Below are 17,040 nucleotides of genomic sequence, written 5' to 3'. Positions count from 1 at the left end.
GGCTGCCTTATACAATATGTTTAACTCAGTAATGTCTTCTGTGTGGCTGCAACTCTCCAATATCTCAGACAAAGCAGGGCCTTCCTCCATGCAAAATGGCTGTACTTTGTGCTCCAGTTGGAAACCACAATGCTGCTTTTATTTATGCCTCAGTGGTGAGCTTCAGTGCCTGTGGGAAGGCAGCCTTTGATTTGGTCACAACTATTTTGCACCCTTTCGCTTGCATTTGTGCACAGTGCTATCCGTCACAGGGACCCCACTACCATTGTGAGTTCCCTAATGGATCACACGGAGAATGCCTGTGATAAAGGAAGAGAACATGCAAGTTTGACGACGTTAAGGGCCAGTGTGTTAAATAGGTTACTGTGTAGAGGAAGTATCTGTAGGTTTTGGTTTAAATAGAAATCCTCCCCATTGCAAAATGTGTCTGTACAGAAAGCATGTCTTACTTTTAATAGCCCTATAAAATCATGCTTTGCCTTTCTGACTTTCCTAATTAATGAAAGAGCCAGTAAAATAAAACAGGCTACTTTAAGTTGAATTAAAATTTTACAGTGCACATTTTAATATATATATTTTATATAGATATACTTAAAAATCAAATGTATCCAATAATAAAAAATACAGCACATTAAAGTAGTATAACGCATTCCAGTGTATAGCTAGAGACATTGGGTTTTTTTTGTTTTAAATTACTCTAATCCCTACCATTTGAGGACTGGCCTACATGGTTTATTTTTCTCCAAAATTCACACCAACCAGTAAATAACAGATATGGATTTAAAAGGATGGACTTTAGCACTCATTCTCAAGGCATGAAGACACTGGAGACTTCGACAGGAACTCTTATTGTATGAAGGGCACATGTACAACCCTGGCAGGCACAGTGTGGTTTTTCATTTCCCTGCCATTCTGTTCCCTCCATACATCCCTTCCCTCCCACCCCAGACCAGTTACCCCTCATATTTAATCCTCAGCTTTAGTCTGGAGCAGCTGCTTTTACTTACACACACGGGGCCGGAGGTGCAGTCTGCTTTGCTCCCAAGATGCGTCAGTGCTTCGCTTGACAGTTGAGCTGCCCTCGCAGTTAGCCTTCATAGTCCTTAAACCCGTATTTCTAAATGCACCCTTTAGTGATACATTCAGGAATCAACACCCAAGGGGTGGGGGGGGGGGGGAGAGGAAGAGGCATGGGAATAGTGTGTGGTCCTTGCTCAAAGGAAGGGGGAGAACAAATCTTTTACACGGAACGTTAGTCTCCAAGGTCCTCTTTTTGTAGCTGCAGAAGCAGCTGGATCCAAGATAGGCCAGCACTAGTGCTTCATTTTTTAAATACAGTCCAGCACCTGTGCATGAAAAAATGCTTCTCTTCTCCCGGTAAATGTGGTCCAGAAACCCTTAAGGCCCTGCCAAGTTTCACCACCAACATTTTCTTCCTGTTCTGGGAGCAGCAGGCGCCCCTCAGCAGGCACCTTTGACTAGGCTGCTCCTATTCTGCTGTGTCTGCAGTTTCATAGACAAGAGGAAGAAGAGGGGAAGAGCTGACAGCCACGTTGTGCATTATCCCTGTGTCTTGAAGTTCAATCAGCTTTCTTCAGGAATATCTGGAAGTACATGGGATTAGCAAAACAACAGAAAAAGGTCAGAGCTTGGCAAATCTGTTTTTCTCCTCTAGAATATTGCCCTATTAATTAACGCCAAGTACAAGAGGAAAGAGTTTTGTCTCTTCTGGACAACCATACCTGAAGCAAATCACAGCATGAAATCTCTGTCGGAAATGGGGAGGGATTTCACAGTTAAGACATAAAATCACAACTGCAGGCGGGTGCAACTGCTGTCTAGAGGATCTGACTAAAGGTAAAGGGACCCCTGACCATTAGGTCCAGTTGTGGCCGACTCTGGGGTTGCGGTGCTCATCTCGCTTTATTGGTCGAGGGAGCCGGCGTACAGCTTCCGGGTCATGTGGCCAGCATGACTAAGCCGCTTCTGGCAAACCAGAGCAGCGCACGGAAATGCCGTGTACCTTCCCGCCGGAGCGGTACCCATTTATCTACTTGCACTTTGACGTGCTTTCGAACTGCTAGGTTGGCAGGAGCAGGGAGTAAGCAACGGGAGCTCACCCTGTCACGGGGATTCAAACCGCCGACCTTCTGATCGGCAAGTCCTAGGCTCTGTGGTTTAACCCACAGCGCCACCCGCGTCCCTAGAGGATCTGACTACCAAGCTTCTATTTCACCAACTCAGTTTGCATCACCTCACAAGCCCCATGCAACAACCAAATAAGCAAACCACTCCTGTTCACCTGAGCACCAAAGTGTGTTTTATCTTCTAAGCAACATACATTCTCCTTTCTGGCTTTGGGAGGTATGTCTCTTGAGTTGTGGGGGGCGGGGGAGAGCTCCTGTGACAGTGGTTGTCAGGAAGCTAAGCCTGTCTCTGTGGAGGACTGTGGTCAATTACTGTGGTTACTTACCGAATGCATGTCTGGGGAAAGACCCAGAGAATCCCTGGCATGTTGCATTGCCAACTGGCATCTGTGCTCAGCCCCTGGCAGTTACAAGCCACAATTTTTAAATTCCCCACTGTGCCCTAGATAGAATTGTCTGGGGCATTGCAGGCAATGGCACTAAATGGGCACTGTATCTTTTAAGAACTTTCTTTCCCTGTTCCGCCTAGACAGATCAGTTGGCGGAAAGGTTAAGTCAGAGCTGCTGTAATCACCACCCTTATAAAGGGAGTTTTTCCAAGGAAAACACATTACCTCGCTCAAGATGATCCATACGGGAGAGTCAGTCTGGATGGTTAGCCGTATTGCTTCCAGAGGCCCAAAGGAAGGGTCCACTTCTCCTTCAGCAATGCCCTTTGAAAAAGAGCCTGCACAATGGACGAAGAAAAAAAACTTCAGGACAACTCTCAGTTCCTCTTAGTAGCAGCAACACCACTGCACGCTAGCTCTCCATGGTGAAACGGGGTCATTTCTGCAGGCTGGCTCCAGCATATGCAGTCATGCCTAGAAATGTCAAGGCATGCACTGGAGCCTCTGTGCTCAAAAGAAGGGGCGCCACTTGCAATGTGAGATGCAGTCAGTCATGGGAACTGCTGTGGCTCCTAAGCCACCATCTCCCTCCTTCAGAGAAGTCAATGGAACTACCTAAAACAGACTCCTCTTTTCAGTTTACATGACTGGCTGTAGTGGAGCGTGCTGATGGGGAAACATTTCCTACCCACTGTTCTACAAGCTGACCCGGTTTATAAAAACCACGCCTTGTGTGAAATTGCATGACTGGATTTTCAAGTGATGAGCATGTCACACAATATTATTGCCCTACTTACTTCAGGGTTACTCTCTGTCATGGGCCACTTATCACCCAAAATATGTATGGCAAGCCTGGCGTGGTCATGTTAACATTAAAATGCCACATGACACACATCTGAATATTTAGTGACGGCCAAGTGATGAACCTCCTGCTAGCTCAGTGTAGATGTTTCAAATGCAGGCAGCCTCCTGGGTTTGGCTTCCCCTCCTGCCCAATTTTTACACATTGACCTCTTCCCTTTCTAACACAGCTAACAAATATGTAGTAGTAATAACGACTTTGTGAATGAGTTATGCCCTGTAGACACACAAAGGTTTTTTCTGAAAGAAAATACCATATTGCCCAAGAGGAAGGATGTGGCTATTGACATCTGTTTTAAAAAGAGTTCTTGAGAAATCTTATTCTTAATACATTACATGATGAGGGAGCACAATGTTTGACCTCCATACTAGCGGTCCCCAAATAATAGCTTTTTGGAGGTGGAAGCAACATCCAAACATGACAGTTACAGACCACCAAACAATATCACTACACTAAGTTGCGGTGTGAACGGCTGCAAACGTCAAATCTTCCCTGCCCTGAAGAAACTTAAAAGACTACAGTAGGAGCTCGTTTTGCGACCGGGATCCATCCCGGAGCCCCAGTTGCTGGCCAAAAAGGATGCTGGACAAAGTGCCACATCTGCGCACGGAGCGGTTTGCACTTCTTCACATGTGGCGAACCCAGAAGTAACCTGTTCCAGTACTTCTGGTTTTGCCGTGGACATTTGACAGAACAGGCGCTCGGCGAGGTGGACACTAGACGAGATACCACTGTGTTTAGTTCTATGTTTTTATGCTTTGCAAAGCTGCAGCTGTCCAGTAGGTGGCACTGCTTTATCGTATATTATAATCTCTCTCAGTCTCTGTCTCTGTCTCTCTCTCTCAAATAGTGAATTCATTCTCTGTGTACTGATCCTTATGTAATGAAAATGGCACCATCCATAACACAAAGGGGGTGCCCCTACAGACACATGCAACATCCCATCTAAGATGGCACATGGAGAGTGCCAGTTGTCAGTGCTATTTTTTCTAGAAAAAGAGGTGCCAGAACTGAGTTCTGGCGAGTTCCTGCTTAAAAAAGCATTGCATGTTGTTGATGTAAATGGAAATCTGGAGGGAGAAGAAAAGGAAAGGAGTGTCCTCAAAGGCCATGAGGAATCCTAGGAAAATCAGAAGAGCCTGCTGGACCCAGGACCCATCTAGTCCAGCATCCTGTTCTCACAGGGGCCAATCACATACCTGTGTGAAACTTGCAAGCTGGACATGAGAGCAACACCACTCTGCCTGTCTGTATTACCCAGAAAGTGGTAATCAAAGGCACACTGCCTCCAACAGTGAAGGTAGAATATAAGCATCATGTCTATTAGCCACTGATAGCCTTGCCCTCCATTAATTTGTCTAATCTTTTAAAGACATCCAAGTTGATGGCCATCACTGCCTCCTGTGGCAGTGAGTTCCATAGTTCACTAGGCACAGTGTGAACAAGGACTTTCTTTCATCTGTCCCAACTCTTCCAACATCCAGCTTCATCAAATGTCCATGAGTTTGGGTGTTACGAAAGAGGGAGAAACACTTTTCTTATATCTACTTTCTCCATGCCATGCATAATTTTACAAACTTCTACCATGTCCCCTTTCACTTGCACTTTCTGACATTTCGTGTTCTTCATGTATACTGTCTTGCCATACTTGCCACAAGTCTGCAAATCAGAGTCAGTATTATGCCATATGGCTGAGGCTGAGAGAAAAGCAGTTTGCCAAAATGACAGGGGTGATATTTGAAGGAGGGATTTCTCAATTTGTAGCACAATCTCCTAGTTGCTGTGCCTTATTTGCAGGGCTCTAATCCTCATAGTTAAAGCTACAGCTTTCCTTAAAGCTATGGTTTTCCCAGTAGTGATGTATGGAAGTGAGAGCTGGACCATAAAGAAGGCTGATTGCCGAAGAATTGATGCTTTTGAATTATGGTTTGGGAGGAGACTTTTGGGAGTCCCATGGACTGCAAGAAGATCAAACCTATCCATTCTTCAGGAAATCGGCTCGGGATAGAATTGGGAGTCACAGGTGGGTGGCATGCCAAATGTCATCCCCCTCAGTGAGGGCACCCAGGGTGGTCCGTCCTCATCGTCCCCCCTTCCTACGTCTTTGGCATCTCTGGTCCCACTTCTGCACATTTGAAGAGGAAATAGCTATTGATCCACAGATTTGCCCTTGCTAACTGAAGATATGTATGGATATGATGTACTCTTGAAATCTATGCCTGCATTAAATGAACAGCCATCTTAAAAGCAGCAGGGAATAATCTTCTTGCCTCTCTCTTTCTGCTATCCCAGCCATTACCATGCATTGCCTCTTTTTCCTCTTCAACATCTCCCAAATCAATTATTTTCTCTCGGCTAAAATTATCATTTGCGACCAGTTCCTGTCTCTCCAAGTCTACTGTAACTACTTGTCCTGATCAATATGCCTGCAGTCTTTCCTTTCTCGTGTCAACTAGAAACACCTTTGGTAAAATTTCTCCACCCACCTGTCACGCCCTGTGCAATCCTGTCACCTCTCTCCTCAAGTCAATGCTGGTACCCTGCTGTTTTGCACTTCAAATCCAAGCTTCTAGCTCTGGCATGGAATGCAGACTCTCTTATTTGCCTCTGCTTCCTCCTTGCTTTCCCTGTTTTGCACAAGGACATTGTGACATCATCCCACTTTGGCTGCCCTCTCCTGCTGCAGCTATCATGGAGTTTCCTAGGCCTGGAAAAACACTTCCTGTCTTATCCAGCTAGTCACCTCCTCTGCCTTCAAAAGTCCACCAAATTCTGCAAAGCCTTTCCTGCGCTGCTAGAGTCTCCATTTTTCCTGCCACCACTTCCCACTCTCAACTTATTTCTCTTAACGTTCCCCAAAGGCCACTTCAATGAAACTTTAAATTACAAGTGAGCCGTGGCCAGGAAAGGACTGGATACCTACTCAAGGGCATTTTAAAGAGACAGACAACTAAATATACATATGGACTTAGTTCACATTGAGATGTATAGCACATGTATTTTGTGCTCATAAATCATATTCAAATTCCAAAACAGCCTGTTTTCAAGAGGACTGCAAACCCTCTGGGCTGGGCATGTGCAGATCACAGCTTCACAAATGGGGTTTGAAGGCACAGCAAAACCAAACAGCTTCACACTTTGGGTGAAGACATACCTCTGGTCTGTACAGAAATGTGCAAATATGACTTGGAAAAGTGGCAGGGAAGAATGACTTTGCTTCATTTTAAGCCACTAATGTGTACGCAGCCTCAGACTCGGTGCTAAATGAGGCTTAAGCCATTCTCGCAATAAGAATGCACAGATTGCTTACATGGTGCAGCTATGATACTTGCTCAGCTATAGCTTGTGCCTCTCAACAATCAAGGAATTCTCTGATTCACACAAAATAACTGCATAAAACTGAGGACCACTTCTGATGTTACAGCTCTTGCTCCCTTTTGCTTTTGCTTATTCCCTGGAGGTATTACAACTTTTCAAATACAAAACATCCCTCTTCCATGTCCTCCTTCCCCCAATCCCAGACACATAGACGCTCAGTGAGATCTGAAAGTTACTGGGGCCAGAAGTACGTAATCTAAGTCCAACCCCTAGCATAGTTTTCAAAACAAAAACAACTGGTAACAAATCAACCATGACACAGTCACTGGCTGGCACATGTGGAAGGTGCTCAGAGTAGGGTTTCAGACCCACAACAAGATACCATTCCTACAGGCAAGAAGATGTAAACCTGTAACCATTAGCTCCCCTAGTTCCTGCAATTGTTTTCAGAAAGCAAGTAGGCAGAGGAGATGATGCTGGAAGCTGCCCAGAAAGAGCAGTAGGATCAGTGAATGGTTTCTGCCACTGAGCGCCAAAGCTCCAATCATAAAAAGACACCACATGAGAACAAGCTCCACTGATTCCACCCATCAATGTGCTTAAGAAGAGAACTAAAGAGAAAACACTTTTTATTTCCTTTCTTTTCTTTTTTTACTGCCCCAAAGAACAATTCAAGAGTAACTGTATAATCAAGCTGTTCTTTCCGTCCTTCAGGTTTATCCGTCCTTCTTGACCTCTGCAGTGTTGTCAACATTTGCATTTGCACAGTGTTAGCCGAGAAAATCCACCTCAGCAAAGTCTTTAAAATGAAGACATATGCAAATTCTAACCCTTGGGAAAATGACAAAAATGTCATGTGTGTTCTGAGTGAATGACTTTCACTCTAAATTCCAGGTCAAGGGTGGGGTGGGGGATGCTAATTAATTCAAGATAAGCTTGTCTCCCACCCCTGAAACCTTCCATGCAATCACTCTCTGGGTAATTGTGTTATCTGAACAGCAACATACCACAGTGCATTATCCACAACCAGCAGGCTGCTGTTTGCCTTGAACCAGCAATTTACCTATCTGTATGTAGCCGTCAGATGTCCTGTGGTACTTGAATGCTGTTGCTCTTCCCTCCTGCAGGGCTTCCTTATCTGACTGGAGACTCTGTGCAGGAAAAGAGACAATCTTTGCAAAAAGCCAGCAAGAAGGATTTAGGCTGCCTGCTGTGGGTACAGTTTAAACCACTATGGTCATAAAACATCAGGCAATGTTTACTTTTTAAGAGACACAGAATTACTCTAGCATACTGGGTTGCTGGAAGACCTTCTCTATGCTTTCAAGGACCCCCCCCCCCAAAAAAAAGTCTATTAAAATATTCCTTGTAAGGACTACCTTTTTCCTGCCACAGGTAGTGTACTTTAAATAGAGAACGAATAAGCAGGCTTGCTCCTAGGTTTCGGAATAATGCCTCAGGAATTAGAATTGGAATTCAGGTTAGGTGGCACAGGCTTCTCAGAAGCTTCCATTGCTAAGCCCGTTGACCCCATACATATTCTTCTCCTGGTATCCAACCATAAAGTAACAAAAATCTGGGTTATAATCTCCTAAACCTTGGTCTCCCACCTCACCTGAACTCCTATGGTAAGCTCAGTAAACTTACGTCAAAAGGTAACACTTCCACAGTTGTGTTGAAGAGCTTGTCTTCAGGGTGTTCAATATTGCCACTGCGAAAGAAAAACCTGTGGGGCAGGAACCAGCAATGAATGCACAGCTTCATGGGGGATGTAACACAAAAGGACCCAACCAGGCATAAGCTCACCCAACAGGGGCCTCTCTTCCCACAGAAAGCCGCATTTGAGAGAAAGATGGCTCTAAGTGCGCAAACAACTAATTATGGATTGATTGTTTGATTGCGCTTGCAAATTAAGCACTCCAGCGCATATGAATGAATATCAGTAAGAAGTGCAATTATCTACTCCTGTGATGAGAACAGTTCACTATTCAGTGATACCAAGCTGGAAAAGTAAGAAGTGGCTCCTTGTGCTTCCTGAGCGGATTCTGGGAAGGATAAAGCCTCACACACAAGACATTCCCATGTTAACAAATCAAGAGGGAGAGGGAGAACACCCACCCACCCTGGACATTAAATGCTCAGGGAAATTTAACAGACAAACAAATGGACTTCTACATACCACATTCAATTTCCCCCATAATTCATGAACATGATTTAAGTTGTAGACCAGGGGCCAGATTCAGTTCATGAGTTCTGCTAGTAGAAGCCAGTGCAAGATTCTTCTGCTAGCACAATAGGACTTTTTGCCCTCTCACTTCCCACCGCATTCCTAAATTGTCTGGAGCGTGTGTGTTTTAGGGGAACCCCCTAGACCAGCACATGGGGGAAGGAGAAGGGAGATCATTCTGTCTGGCAAGCTGACGCAATAAACTCAGCACTACGTTGAATTCCTCCCCTGGAATGGCAACTTGTGGCCCTCCAGAGACCGGTGGACCACAAAAGCCCTGCTTGGCCTATCATTACGCTCTCACAGGGGCCAGCCCAATGCCTATGGGAAGCTCACAAGCAAGACATGCATGCAACAGAATTCTCCCACTCATGAGCCTCATATCAATGGCTGGGACTGACGGGATTTGGAGTCTAGTTACATCTGAAGAGCCACAGGTTCCTCATTCCTATTGTAGATGAATATTTCTTAGTGGTATCAAAATGAGGCAAAACCTCAGTCATAGAGCCACTAAAGGGAGGAAACACACAGAGACTGGCTGAACTTTCATGAAAGCGCTCAAATCTTGACTACACATGATTCACAATGGTATCGGAACCAAAGCAAACAAAACCTAATTAAGCATACCCTGTTAGAAAGCAAGATGGGGTCTAGGTGACTTGGGCACCATTGAGACTTGGGTAGAATTCCCTTTGTAACTGAAAAAGCCAATTAATTTCATCTGTGCTTTAGTTTACTATCTGTAAGGCTGTGCAGGCAGAACTGAAAGCTTAAAGGCCGTATGTGGGAGAAGCAGGGCGATGAGTGGATGAGACGCAACCTGCCTTTCAGATGAACTCTTGTCCTACCACAGGGGAGAGGGGATGAGTGACTTTTAAATGTCAAGCTAATCTTCCCCCACCAATCTCCATATACTCACCGTTCAATGCGTAGGGGCTTAAAGAAGCGAAAGCGTATGAAGTCACCCGCCGTGGGGGTAAATGCCCAAAAGAAATCTTCCCTCAGATACGCTTTCTCTAAGGAGAAGTGCTGGTAGGTTTTCAGACTGGTGCTAACTTCTGCAGGAGGGTTGACGTGTTCTTTTCGAAGCGCTTGCTTTCCAAAATCTTTGTCCTCAACATGCAAGGTAAAAGCAAAACAATTTAAACTATATAAAACTGTGTTTCCTACTCCCATGGCACTTTTGTGGAAATACTGCTCTTCTGATGGCAGTGGTGGGGCTGCTTTAATTAAGGGGGCTTTAAATCTTTCCTCCCTAGCCTCACTCTCCTTCTGTATCCCCTGAGCTAATGAACATCATCACCATCCAGGCTGCTGTTTGGGCTTCAAAAAACCTTAGCTTTATCTCTGTTCTCTCCCTCCGCTTTGCTCCCTCTATATATTCAGTCCATCACCAAAGTCATGTCACTTCTGCCTGCACATGGTGAAAATACACCCAGCAAGAAACTTTGGTTCACAATCCAGTCATCTCCTGCCTTTGTATCTTTTCCTTGCTGGGCTTCTGTTGTCACTGCTCAGGCCACTCATTTCTATCATTCACCTCTCTCATCACTCCAGTCTCTCAGACGATGTGATGCCTCTCTTTAAATATCAGCACTGGCCTCCTGTCCACCCTGGGATCCAGGACAAACCCCTCACTCTTATCTTCAAAAGCACACCATGGCCTTGGCTCCCCTTTTCTTTCCACGCTTGTATGTCAATATATTCCTGACTAAGATTGTTTATTATTATTTTTGTTTAGAAAAAATATATAATCCTCTTAATCAAAAATAAATAAATCTATAAGGGGTATACATAAAGCAAAGAGAAACAGACAAATAAGCAAATATTAGTTTGCATAACTGTTGCTCTTCAAACTCCCTCCCTCCCACCCCACCCCAACTTCTGCCTGCCCTTTCTCTCACATTGCCCCACATGCCTGGAACTCCCTTCCAAGAACACATGCAACATTGCCCTTCTCGCTCTGTCTTCAAATCTATCCTCAAAACTCCCTATTTCTGTGATGCCTCTGGCAATACCCCTCTCTCCTGAGCCCTCTCCTTGGGAAAGGGTGGAAAAGAAAGAAAGAAAGAAAGAAAGAAAGAGAGAGAGAGAGAGAGAGAGAGAGAAGGAGAAACTTAAGAATCCTAGAACTAGATCTTTAGATTGTAGTTTTGGTAGAGCTCACTGAAACTAGTACAACTCTTGAATGTATCATGATGCCCAAGTTTTACAGTCAAATGTTTGCATGGCGTTCCTGTCCTCTGCCCAGACTCCCTTTCCAAAGAACACTGCTGATATGAGGCTTTTAAAGCTGCTGCAACACATAGCTACTGAACGCTGGCTAGCAGCTATTAATCAGAGTTGATACCTGCCATGCTCCAGTTCCCTTGGCTCCTGACCCCGATGCCTCGCCTTTGCTTCCAAGCCATTAACAATTTCTTTCATACTCTGTCAGTGAAGCATCCACTCCTTCTCTGCAGAAGAAGCACAACTGACCTCTCTTCCCTAGGGAAGGCACCTGCATTTGAAAGCACCTGCTTTCCCTGCCTAAACTGCTACACATATTTGAAAACTTATCACATTTTACATATAAATTTGCCCAATGCATAGGGATGCAGTTTCCCAGTGCTATGACGTCACATACTCACTTTCAGCTTCTGTATTTTACCAGCGAGGGAAGAGTGGGTTCCTACGTGCTGGAAGAGTGAGGGCTTGAAGCGTATCCTCAGGTTTGCCTTCTGTCTGTCACAATGTTTCTAAAATAAGAAATAATAATAATATATATAAAAATCAAGATTTGTGCTTCCCACTTAGGAGGAAGCACAAAGTAGGAAATAGGTTCGTTAACCACTTTCAGTCAAGTTTGCCATTTGGGACACAATTACTTTTCACCTGTAAGTGTGAAAGAAGTGGCTTCAAAGAAGGCATGTCCAAACCACACTTAAGCTGCTATTTCCTTCTTCACCCTAAGGCTGTGTACACACAATGGGTGGGATTCAGCTAATGAGTCCCACTTGAGCAGGGGTAGGCAACCTAAGGCCCGGGGGCCAGATGCGGCCCAATCGCCTTTTAAATCCAGCCTGCGGATGGTCCGGGAATCAGAGTGTTTTTACATGAGTAGAATGTGTCCTTTTATTTAAAATGCATCTCTGGGCTATTTATGGGGCATAGGAATTCAATCCTTTTCCCCAAAAAAATAGAGTCCGGCCCATCACGTGGTCTGAGGGATGGTGGACCGGCCCACGGCTGAAAAAGGTTGCTGACCCCTGCACTAGAAGAAGCCAGCACAAGTGCTTCTGCTAGCACAACTTGGCTTCTCTCCTGTAAAGCTCCAGAAATGGGCTCTGGGGAGTGTTGAGACAACCCCAGAAGAGTGGAGCAGAGGAAGAAAGAGATTTTTGTTCCATGGGGCAAGCTGAAATGCTTGCGCTGACTAAAAAACTGCCACTGCACTACAGTCGTACAGTGGTACCTCAGGTTACATACGCTTCAGGTTACAGACTCCGCTAACCCAGAAATAGTGCTTCAGGTTAAGAACTTTGCTTCAGAATGAGAACAGAAATTGGGCTCCGGCGGCGCGGCGGCAGCAGGAGGCCCCATTAGCTAAAGTGGTGCTTCAGGTTAAGAACAGTTTCAGGTTAAGAATGGACCTCTGGAACGAATTAAGTATTTAACCCAAGGTACCACTGTACCTTGGTTTTCAAACAGCTTAGTTCTCAAGCATTTTGGCTCCCGAACACCGCAAACCCGGAAGTGACTGTTCCGGTTTGCAAACTATTTGGGAAGCCGAACGTCTGGCAGGGCTTCTATGGCTTCAAATGGCTGCAGGAGCTTCCTGCAGCCAATCAGAAGCCGCAATTTGGTTTCTGAATGTTTTGGAAGTCGAACGGACTTCTGGAACGGATTCCATTCGACTTCCAAGGTATGACTGTTCTTTGAATCCCTCCTATTACATTTAAAGCACATTAAAACACATTCTATCCCTCAAAGAATTCTTGGCCCTATTGTTTACCCTACACAGAATTACAAACGACCATGCCCAGAATTCTTTGAAAGACAGAATGTGCTTTGAACATGCTTTAAAGGTATAGTGTGTACACAGCCTAAGTGTTGTGAAAGTATTTTTAATACATATTTACTACCCTGAAAACAAATACCTCAGAATGCAGCAAATGTGTGTATAAAATGTTTCTGCCACACTTAAAACAGGTATGCTTTCATCTACATCAAAGTTGGTATGAAGGTCTAGTTCCAAGTGGACCACTATCTTCCCTTGACTGGTATTGCAACTTCTTAAAAATGTTTAAAAGATGATGGATATGGATTGAGATCAGCTGTCCAGCTCAATTCTGGTGTCACCACTAGTGAGTCAGAATGAAGTACAGCTCAGGAATGTGTTCTTTAATGGGATTTCAACTGAGCCAGGCTGCTAGACTCAACTCTAAAAGAGGTGGATATGTTAGGATCTCACTAGGAACATAAAGATTAGTATAAATATATAAACTTGTGCACACATGTTTGCCCTTCGTTTTGTTGATACACGCTTGGCTGAGTAACAATATATTGTTGATCTCTAGCAACCTGCTAGAGTCAGGGAATGGGAAGGAGGCAGGAAAGAGGCAGCCTTGGGAATCTGGACGCTATGACCTTCTGGCTGGTGTAGTCTCATGAATGTGCCATTACTATTAAATTAATTAAGTAGCTGTCGGGATAAATCATGGGCCTTCCTCCCAACTTCATATGTTTGTATTTTTTGTTCATAAAATAAAATTTTGCTGATGTTCATTGCAACTGTCTCATTTTGTCTCTACACAGCTAAGAGTAAACTGAGCCACCTTCTGTTTCTACCACCAGTTTGTAAAAGAGAAAATTTTGATCAACTCTAGAGTGGTACCAAGCAAATCTGTGGCACTTTTTCCATAAAAACAAAAAAATCCTCTGCCCAACTCTGTCACCTGGGAGAGTTTGAGAATACATTTGTGAATGAAAATATGCTGCACGTAGGAGACTTATGAAGAATAGAGACACATAGGCATGAAGGAGAAACTGAACTCTGAGCAAATAAGCTTTTGAAGTTGGCGCATGCGCAGACTATTCTTTTACTTATAGTACTGTGAAAAGGAGGTATAATCTGCACCTAATACCACTTTCACTTCTACCACCACCTTCCTAAAATACAAAACTTGTCTAGATGCAAGTCTGAAGCTGTTTCTCTTCTTGTCTACTCATTATCGACACTTCCTCCTCCATCACTGGAGGCTTTTTTCTCTTTTAAAAGTCTGTAGATGTATGCTGCTGAACCCTTGCGCCAATTCACCTGGTTAATTTCGCTTGCTAATTTCTCTTAGAATAAGCTAAAGCTGCCTACTTAAGAATACTATTTTATTATCTTTTCCCAAGGTCATTCCCCACTGCCTTGCCCTGCCTCCCTTTCATGAGGCAAATGGCAAACGGCTGTATAAAAGGTGTGATTGCCTGATGCCAGCATTTATTAAGGAAAACATATTTAAAATCTTAGCCTGCAATTTTATGTGAAGGAAAACATGCAACCATTAGGAGGACTAGAGCAGCAAAAGACAAAGCAAAATGAAATCCGCCCAAACCACCATGTCACCTTTTTTTAAGCCATCACCTACCCCTGCCCCATTTTTGTCCCCTACAAAAATTCTGTCTGTCACACATTTGCATTCCCACCTTGTTTCTTGAGGTGTGACATACTTTATGGCTGGTCCCAAGAAGTGGTGGTCTGGATGTACATTCTTATCAATGTGAGGTGCTAAATTAATCTTTAGCTAGGAAATTATTAAACAAATATAACAGAAAACAATAACAATAGAACTCACAAATCCCGCTGGGTAGGCCTTTTTAAGACCAAGAACTCTCACATTTTAGGAATGGCAGTCACCTGTGGTTCCACTGCCAATATAGCTGTCTACCTAATATGTGTAAGAAGGGGCCCCTTGAGGCAGCCCTCTCTCACAGACACAGGTTGCTTCGCAAAACCATTTGTACTACCTGCAACACTTGGTATTGCAGGCATATTCCCTGAAGCCCTGCTCCAAGATAATCCCCTAATCCAGCTCTCATTACTTTAGAAAATTAAAAACCTGGCTCCACTCATGAGAGAATTCCTGAATGCAGCTAGCAAAGGGCTCCTTCCTGCCTGATGTTAAGTGGGACACAGCAGTCAAGAGCGGTTCCACTCTCTGCCTTGTGCCTTCTTATTGTTGTTACCGAAGCAGCTAATGAAAGCAGCTACAGCGGGTGAACTCTAAAAGTTGGTTTTCAGACAAAAGGAAGAGATATTCAGATCAGGCAAAGCATTTCACCACTAAACCTCAGGTCAGGCAAACTTTCAATCAAGGAGACAAATCCTACAAGTTACCAATTTGATTCTACACAGCAGGATTTACAAGAGCAAGTCTGGTTTAAAAGACTGTTGTGCAGAGTTAATCAGGCAAGCAGCAGGAGTGGGAGCCAGAAATCTATGCTGGAACTAGGTTACATTTTAAAATAGACAATGATTTAGATGCTCTCAGGATCCCCTGGAAAGCATGCCAGGGGGCGGGAGGGGGGAATTTGGAAGGGGAAGGCAAGCGAAGGTGGATGCACAGTGACATTGAAACTATGTTCTAGTTCAAGGCCTTGAAAACAAGATAAACACCAGCAACACCTCATTATATTGACACAGAGCAAACCACAAGGCAAATCCCAGCCCAGGGAAAATAACTGTCCACCCAGCAAACCAGGTATTAGTCAGCCTCGGCTGCAGCGGAAGCAAAGTGTCTCTTTTGGAAAGTAGATATTTCTTTCTGTGGTAACTGCTGGTCTTCCCTGAGCGTTAAGTGCTATGGGGTGAGTGAAAAAGCTTTGTTTGTTCCAGAAAAGGCTACGTGTGGGTGCTAAAGGTAGACTGGAACCAGGCAAGGAGATAGGCAGTAGCTGAGACTTACTCTGGGTACTACATGTTGTCTCTTAAGAATAAGCAAACATTAAGTATGATATCACAAATGATTATCTTCTGACTACCTGACAGTAAGAGCTGTTCGACAGTGGAATTTGCTGCCAAGGAGTGTGGTGGAGTCTCCTTCTTTGGAGGTCTTTAAGCAGAGGCTTGACAACCATATGTCAGGAGTGCTCTGATGGTGTTTCCTGCTTGGCAGGGTGTTGGACTCGATGGCCCTTGTGGTCTCTTCCAACTCTATGATTCTATGATTCTATACCTTGCATCCAGTTGCAAGAATTACTTCACCACCCAACTATTTGATGTGTTTTTATTAGAGAGCATTTTGCATCAAAGCAATGCAAACCAGCTCATCTCTCTCCAGTGCCAGGAACTCTCTTGTTTGGGGCAGCATCTAACAGCATGCCAGAGGGAGGAGTTCTGTGGCTTGTAATAGCTTTTAGGAACCACAAATTGTATCCCCTCCAGCCAACACCCAGTATTCCTTATTATCTGCACAAGTGATTCCATCCTTTACAGAATTCAGTTTTTAATTTAAAAGAGACTCAGTATACCTTTAAAAAGACCCACTGCAGAATCCCTGCATAATTTCAGTATCATTTCGTTAAAAGGCACATCTGCATAAGTTAGGAGGAGACCATTTCAACTAATTTGGGGTTAACTTACTGCATCTTTCTCTGGGTTGCAGACTTTTACCCAGAGGATATGATCCAGGAGCCAGTCAATGGGCTTGTCCTTATAGAACATGAGTATGAATTCCACGATAAGACTGAGATCCAAAGACTTGAACATCTTCCCTGAAAGTGTGGACAAGAGAGAAAAATTAGAAATGCATGTTGGATCAGAGAAACAACCCTTTCCTCGCCCTGGAGTATTCTCTACAGATGTGAACTTCTTTTTAAAAAGGCATTCAGCCTGCTGATGCTGAGCCAATTAGAATCTAATACTGGCACACTGCTAACCCCTTGCATATGGCCGTGCTGTTACAGACAACTCTTGACCAAGACTTTAGGCCAACTTCTATGTTCTCAGGGGCCAATCTATTCTCCAAACAGTGGTCTGCGGGCCAGAAGTACATTTTGCTACATGTTCTGACCTCCTCACAGGAGGTCAGGCACTGTAAATAAAGTTAATGCCTCATATCAGTGAGG

At 44.3% G+C, this 17,040-nt stretch overlaps 1 protein-coding gene across 1 annotated transcript in view; it reads right to left on the bottom strand.

Moving 5' to 3' along the window:
• Positions 1–536: 536 nt before the first annotated feature.
• The window catches only part of MGAT4B (alpha-1,3-mannosyl-glycoprotein 4-beta-N-acetylglucosaminyltransferase B), a 70,465-nt gene continuing 53,961 nt past the window's right edge, over positions 537–17,040 (bottom strand). The window contains exons 9-15 of the mRNA XM_083428551.1: positions 16,556–16,686; positions 11,574–11,681; positions 9,863–10,056; positions 8,364–8,442; positions 7,780–7,867; positions 2,762–2,874; positions 537–1,604 (exon numbers count right to left, since the gene is read on the bottom strand). Of these exons, the coding sequence (XP_083284677.1) occupies positions 1,581–1,604; positions 2,762–2,874; positions 7,780–7,867; positions 8,364–8,442; positions 9,863–10,056; positions 11,574–11,681; positions 16,556–16,686 (737 nt within the window). The 3' untranslated portion in view covers positions 537–1,580. The remainder of the gene's footprint in view (positions 1,605–2,761; positions 2,875–7,779; positions 7,868–8,363; positions 8,443–9,862; positions 10,057–11,573; positions 11,682–16,555; positions 16,687–17,040) is intronic.

The sequence above is a fragment of the Podarcis tiliguerta genome (genome assembly GCF_965153285.1).
Source record: "Podarcis tiliguerta genome assembly, chromosome: 2".
NCBI lineage: Eukaryota > Metazoa > Chordata > Lepidosauria > Squamata > Lacertidae > Podarcis > Podarcis tiliguerta.
Note: the sequence above shows the minus strand (reverse complement) of the source record. Positions and strands in the feature narration are given on the sequence as shown.